The sequence below is a fragment of the Stegostoma tigrinum genome, chromosome 35 (assembly GCF_030684315.1).
Source record: "Stegostoma tigrinum isolate sSteTig4 chromosome 35, sSteTig4.hap1, whole genome shotgun sequence".
NCBI lineage: Eukaryota > Metazoa > Chordata > Chondrichthyes > Orectolobiformes > Stegostomatidae > Stegostoma > Stegostoma tigrinum.
This window is the reverse complement of record NC_081388.1, coordinates 25,142,132-25,149,225: the sequence shown is the minus strand read 5'-3', so window position 1 is coordinate 25,149,225 and position 7,094 is coordinate 25,142,132. Positions and strand designations below refer to the sequence as shown.

Genomic DNA, 7,094 nt, shown 5'->3' with positions numbered 1-7,094 from the left:
GTGTGCCCTTTCCGTTCCCTACATTGTACTGGCTGGCTGTGTCACTTGACGTCTTGTATCAAATCTGTTTCTCTCACATCTGTAATGTTTATTTCACTATGTAACCTATGTCAGTAACAGTGTCTCACTCCGTGTCCTCCTCACTTTGGTGAGACTACTTTCTCATGCTTTCAACAGTTTTCCTTTTTGCCATGTCTCTTTCTCCATGAGTTGAGTTTCCATGCTAGTCGTCCTTCCTCTGTTGCTATTTCGTTTAATGTTTCCTTTTCTCACTTTTTTTTCTCTGTCCAGTTAAACTCTTGCTCCGTTCCACTGACTGTCGCCTTTCCTCCGCCCCCGTTTCCTCTCTCCGCTTTGTCGGGTGAATCCTGGACAGTTTCTGTCAGTGAAACGGCACCTCCTCCCCGGGGAAGTCCAACTCATGGATTCTGTCATCACGGAAACTTCCTCTTTTAATGAAACAAAAGGGGCCCGAGAAAGTATCCGGCTTCAGAGCACATACATCCCTCTCCAGGGAGCGGATCTACAACCAAGTGAGAACGCGTGACGCTGAGGTCATGTCACAGAAAGAGGATTTGAGCGAAGTGACCGTGAGTCAGACCCTGAGCAGTTGGGAGCTGGACAGAGGCAAGGAACCGAGCCAGTGTGAGCGCCGTTTGCTGGCAGTCCTGCTCGTCTCCGTGTTGCTACTTTTCTTCATCATCGCATCCCTCGTCTGCGCCTTTTGGCTATTCATCTTTCCCAAGTTGACTGCGGAGAACAAGGAAATTGGAGACAAAGTAAGAACATGTTAATTTCTGTCTACCTCTCTCGAATTTAAGTCACATTATCGGGGAAATTCCTTCCTTTGATTAGAACGTATCCCTTCCTTCACACTTCAATATCTGCATTTAATCCTAATGCTGTCTAACGTGAGTTAGCATTTCTTGTTTTAGTTAAAAATATGGTGCAGCGGAATGCTACTGAAGGGGAACATAATTCTCCAGGCGGCACAGAAAACGAATGAACCCCTAAATCGCCACAACTGTGTTTCCAGGGGATTGTTTAACAGATATGAAACAAATGAAAAGGAAAAACGAGATATTTTCACGCTGGCAGGCTTTGACAGTTAGTAACCACATCACAAAACTGTGGTGTATCTAAAGTTTGCTCATAGTACAAAACTAAGGAGGAACGATAGATGTGAGGAAGCTTCAGAGAGATAGGGTAAAGTGAGTGAGCCGAAAGGTACAGCTAATGTGGAGCTGAAGTTTGTCGCTTCAGTGAGTTCATATGATTTATTATTGTCACATGCACCGACCTGGTGAGAATAAAAGCAGGATACTTTCCAAAAGGAGTAAAACATGTAAATGTTGCTGTTCATCGGGATTGGAGTACAATGAACTAGAAATTTAGGACGTATTTAGGAAGGTACGTGCTGTTGAGGACGCCAAGACAGAGTTGGGGAAGACAAGGATGTTCCACAAGAATTGTTCAATTCCATACCAGCTGAGATGGGTCTTGCAGCTTGCTTTTCTCCCTTTCCTCTTTGGGCTATCTTGGTGCAGTGATTCGATAACAAGGAAACCACGTCAGGGGAGAGACAGAATGCCCTTCATTTCAAGGGAACTGCAGTGCAAAAATAGGGAAGTCTACAATTGTAGAAGACTTTGCGACCACAACTGTTTAGTTTTGCTCTCCATATTTTTGGATATAATGCAAGTATATTATCAGCAGGATGGTAAAGGTTCACCAGCCAGTTTCCAATAATAAAAGGCTAAGTAAATTGAGCCTTTGGTGAGTTTAGAAGAATGAGGTGATCCATTGAAACAGATAAAATTCTGAAGGGGGTGGACAGGTACAAAGATTGTGTAATCTGGTTCAGGAATCAACAACACAAGGGTATAATTTTAAATTTAAATAAATAATTTAGGACTGAGTTGAGGAGAAATTTCTTCAATGGATGGGCTGATGAATCTGGAATTCTCTAACCCCTCATAGTGTGGATGCTTCATTATTGAATATCTTGAGAGGCTGATTTTTTAATGTTCAAGGAATCTAGGGGTAACGGGAACAATGGGCAGGAGAATAGAGTTGACACCCAAGATCAGCCATAATTATACAGAATTGCAGATTAAGCTCAATTATTCTGCTGCTATTCCTGTTCATGTTTGAATATACTCAGTTTCAGATTTTTATGCAGATTTGAATGGTTTCTAATTTCTATATACAGGACTGTTGAACTGAAGGAGAACAGTTGCAAGTGCAGGAGAGTAGGCTTTGGGGAAACCAAGCGGAGGCTTGGGGACCGCTTTGCAGAACACCTCCGCTCAGTTCGCAACAAACAACTGCACCTCCCAGTCGCAAACCATTTCCACTCCCCCTCCCATTCTCTTGATGACATGTCCATCATGGGCCTCCTGCACTGCCACAATGATGCCACCCGAAGGTTGCAGGAACAGCAACTCATATTCCGCCTGGGAACCCTGCAGCCATATGGTATCAATGTGGACTTCACCAGTTTCAAAATCTCCCCTTCCCCCACTGCATCCCTAAACCAGCCCAGTTCATCCCCTCCCCCCACTGCACCACACAACCAGCCCAGCTCTTCCCCCCCACCCACTGCATCCCAAAACCAGTCCAACCTGTCTCTGCCTCCCTAACCGGTTCTTCCTCTCACCCATCCCTTCCTCCCACCCCAAGCCGCACCCCCAGCTACCTACTAACCTCATCCCACCTCCTTGACCTGTCCGTCTTCCCTGGACTGACCTATCCCCTCCCTACCTCCCCACCTACACCCTCTCCACCTATCTTCTTTACTCTCCATCTTCGGTCCGCCTCCCCCTCTCTCCCTATTTATTCCAGTTCCCTCCCCCCATCCCCCTCTCTGATGAAGGGTCTAGGCCCGAAACATCAGCTTTTGTGCTCCTGAGATGCTGCTTGGCCTGCTGTGTTCATCCAGCCTCACATTTTATTATCTTGGAATCTCCAGCATCTGCAGTTCCCATTATCTCTAGTTACATTTATTTATGTCTTCTGAGGGGAATAAAATATACTTGGGGTAGATCATCCAAATAAACTATTTATCCGTTAGCAAAGAGTTATAATCATTTTTGTGCTCTGTCCCCATGTTCCTTTATGTTGTTTCACACACAGATTTGTCAACTGATTAAGACAGTACTTGAAGTTATCCATTTCATGACAGCTTTCTGTTCTTTATTCTTTTCATGGGATGTGGGCGTCATATACAAAGCCAAAATTTGTTGGCCATCCCCAGTTGGCTTCTCACTGAATAGAAATGGCCTAGAGAGCCAGAGTGCAGTTAGGAGTCAACCTCATTGCCATGGGTCTGGAATCAAATGCAGACCAGACTGGATAATGATGGCAGATTGCCTTTCCTATAAGACAATAGTGAACTAGATGAGTTTTTAACGATAATAATGGTTTTATGATCACCGTCAGTCTAGTTTTCAATTCCAGATTTAATAATTAAATTTAAATTTCACCAACTGGATTTGAATCTGTCTCAAGATTACTAGTTCAGTGATGATATCATTAATTGCCTAAAGGGCAATTCTTGCCTAAAGGCAAATATGTAGATAAACATATTAATGTGTGTATAAGGGAATGTAAACAACCAGCACTACTCACACAACTACCATTTGTTGAGAAAAAATACCATCTAATAGATAGAGATAGTAGGAGCTGCAGATGCTGGAGAAACTGAGATAACAAGGTGTGGAGCTGGATGAACACAGCAGGCCAAGCAGCATCAGAGGAGCAGGAAAGCTGACATTTCTTCAGAAATCTTGAGATTTCTGGGTCCAGACCCGAAACATCAGCTTTTCTGCCTCTCTGGTGCTGCTTGGCCTGCTGTGTTCATCCAGCTCTACACCTTGTTATAATAGATACAGGATGTGACAGAATAAGTAAACCCAAAGATTTGATGGTATCATCTTAACAATTATCCTGTTTATTTTACAGTTTGCTGTACACATATTAGCTGAATTTGGTAAGTGTATTTTTAATTATTCTTAAAATAAATGTTCTAAGTGTGTAACAAGTCTATACATGAAAATATAACAGGAAGTTGACAACACCTCAGTGGAAGTTTTTGATAGGTCAGTGTAAAGGGATCTTCACTAGGTACCCAAATTGTGCTGCATCTACCTGCAGAGTTTGATGGAAGAGTGTAGGGGATCCTTTACTCTATTTATTTCTGATCTTAATGAATAAAGAAACAAAAATAAATGAAAGTGAAATAATGCATTTGATACTCAGCAAAGAAAGGGCTTATAAAGAGAAGCTAAGACACTGGGCTGCATTTCAATTATGAGGCCTGTTCTTTACCTTTTTGTAATTAGTGAAACTGCAGCTCATATGCATTGACTATTGTCATTACAAGGAAGAAAAAAACTTTGAAGAAGTGTTTTTCACAAAAATAAAAATAGACGTTCGAGGTAAAGATCTTGTTTAAAATGAAAGGAGTTTCACCATTTCCATACCCCTTTGACACTTTATCTATCTGATGACTCTTAATGTTTAATTGTGGATAGTGAATGTTAGTAAGTGGACTCAGCCAATATCTAAACATAAAGGCAAGTTATATATTTGGAGATGTTTGACAACTGAAGCAAAGTCATTTATCCTGCCTATCTCAATTCTTTCACCAGATCACAACAAAACAGTAAGATGGTCAACCACTCCCGGCCTTGGATGGAACCATTTGGGCAGTGGTTTCCGTTTTGAAAATCAGAAGTTACAGACCACCAGAGATGGGATGTATTATGTGTACGCAAAGCTGAAAGTGTACTGCGCTGTTTTAAATGAATGCAAGAACAGTTCACCAGTCAAGTTAGATATTACCCACTGCATTGAAAATGACTGCTCATCTATACTGAGTACGGAGATGAAAGTATCCCAGGAACAGGAGCAACAGATTGCTTTTGGATACTCAGGCACATTAGTCCAAATCTCAAGCAAGGGTTTTATGCAAGCCAAAATTGAAGGTTTGCAGCAGGAGGACAATGTTGTGCCAGATATTGAACATATATATTTTGGAGCTTTCTTGATAGAAAGCTAGATTTTCTCCAATCCATGCAACTGACTGCACTTTAACAAGCTATGAATAATTTGTCTATGATTCATGGATTGTGCCAATGTGACAGATATTGGTTATTTATCATTACCTAACTTTCTTATTGTCAGCCTGTTTGAATCTAGACTTTTTTGCATGAAGGGACTTAATGCTTTAATCTCACTACATTCTTTACTATAAAAGAGTGTTTAGTCCTTGCTATGCAGTGGTTCAATCAGTTTATTGGGCAAGTTATTATGTCCCTTATCTGATATTCAGATTATGGTATTCCCAAATTTGGGATTCTCTACATAGCCTTTTGTTTTGTAAGAGGTGAAATACCTGTATAAAGCACATTGAATTGTACTGTTTTGAAATGTAGTGTTCGTTTCAGTGTCTGTTCCAAGTTCAGGAGAAGAAGAAACCACATTAAGTTCTCAATGGATTCCTAAACTTCCTACAAATAGACTTTACCATTCCAAGTCCAGTTATAGAGACTAGAAATGCAGCCAATATCTGCAGTCCTTATTCTCAAAGGGTAGAAAACATTAGCTAATCAAGGCAAAGAACTACCAAACATTCAGTGCTGTGAATGAAAAAAGGCAGTCTAATAGAGCAACATGTGTTAGTAGGTTGTGTTCTGGTAGAATAGCCTAATGTGTAATCACAGTAGCACAGAGCAGTGACTCTAACATTCCATATTAGGAAGCTTGGGAGGGTTCATGTTGTGGTGAGTGTTAATTGTATAAATAGTAAATTGCTAATTTTGTACATCTTAAACAAGAACAGTTAAAAAGTCAAGATTTCAGATATGTAACTTCCGTTTTATGCATATAAAACTCACACATGCAAAGAAAAATGGACAGGAGAAGAAAACTAACAGCAGCATGGTTCTGTATCACTGGTCCAAAATCATAACTAGATGAACTGGTTCTCCTTTTTTAGAAGATGCCTTGATGTTATTTGCACAGAGATGATCAGTCTTTAGTTCACTGGTTGCTTGGTTAGACTCAGGGGACTTTGTTTTCCTGTAGAAAATCAAGAGGTCAAATTTTTTTCACTGCAAAGGAACAGAAATCTGGGTTTCTGGAGCTTTGTGTTCTGTTTTCACTCCCCTCATAGAGTCTGTACTGCACTACAAACTGATTAATCAGGGGCCTGTTGCCATGCTGAGCTCTCCTGAGCCTTTAACAACTGTACCAATTTTAAAAGCCAATCTAAAGATTGTATATGGGCACAATTGGAACAAACACACACAGATGGCACTCCTTTGTCTGGGTATAGTGACCCCAAAAGTAATGTTGTTGTATATGCACCAATTAGCTTCACTTGTTTTTTTCCAAAAGCAAAAAGATCCTTCTATTCTCTTATTTTTAAAGCAGTGTCTGATTTTTCTCAATTTCAATCCATTGTCCAAAAAACAAATAAGGTCTCTTATGATAGAAACTTGTCAGACAATCAACTTGAGCATCTTGATCTTTATATATTCAGATCTAGTTTGACAGTCAAGTATTCTTAACAAATGTTATCTATTTTCTTGATGATTTGGTAATGTATAACAAGGTGACCTTATTTTATGCACAAAGATAGATTTGGGGAATCTCCACTAAGTGCACAGATGCTGGAAAGGAATCTCTTTGTCTTGCAGAAATTGTAGCTGGGGATCTCTGGGGGGGAAAAAAAATCTGTTGCTATAGATTGCTATGTTACAACAACGTAATTCTTCCTTCTCCAAAGGAAGATAGTTCCAACTCTGACAAGATGCTTTTTCTTCTTTGACAAGAATTTAAAAAGTTAATCTGAGTGGGATGGTGACATGCAGCAAAAACCCCTCAACTGCCAATGCTCATGTTAGAGTTGTTGGCTCACTATCTGCATTTCCATTGAAACTAGTGAAGGACACTACTACTACACATTTCCGTGAAAGTTGTCTTATGGTATATTTTCATTTGAATGTAAATTTTTTGCACTAATTTATTACCTGTTTATTATATATTTACAAATTAGCTACCTTTAGGGATATTTATATAACTTATGA

General features: G+C 40.2%; 1 protein-coding gene across 1 annotated transcript; it reads left to right on the top strand.

The window, feature by feature from the left end:
* Positions 1-557: 557 nt before the first annotated feature.
* Positions 558-6,722, top strand: LOC125447594 (uncharacterized). The gene is made up of 3 exons (XM_059640011.1): positions 558-779; positions 3,964-3,991; positions 4,653-6,722. Exons 1-3 carry the CDS (start codon positions 558-560, stop codon positions 5,060-5,062), a joined length of 660 nt encoding a protein of 219 aa, XP_059495994.1. The 3' UTR covers positions 5,063-6,722.
* The last annotated feature ends 372 nt before the right edge of the window (positions 6,723-7,094 follow it).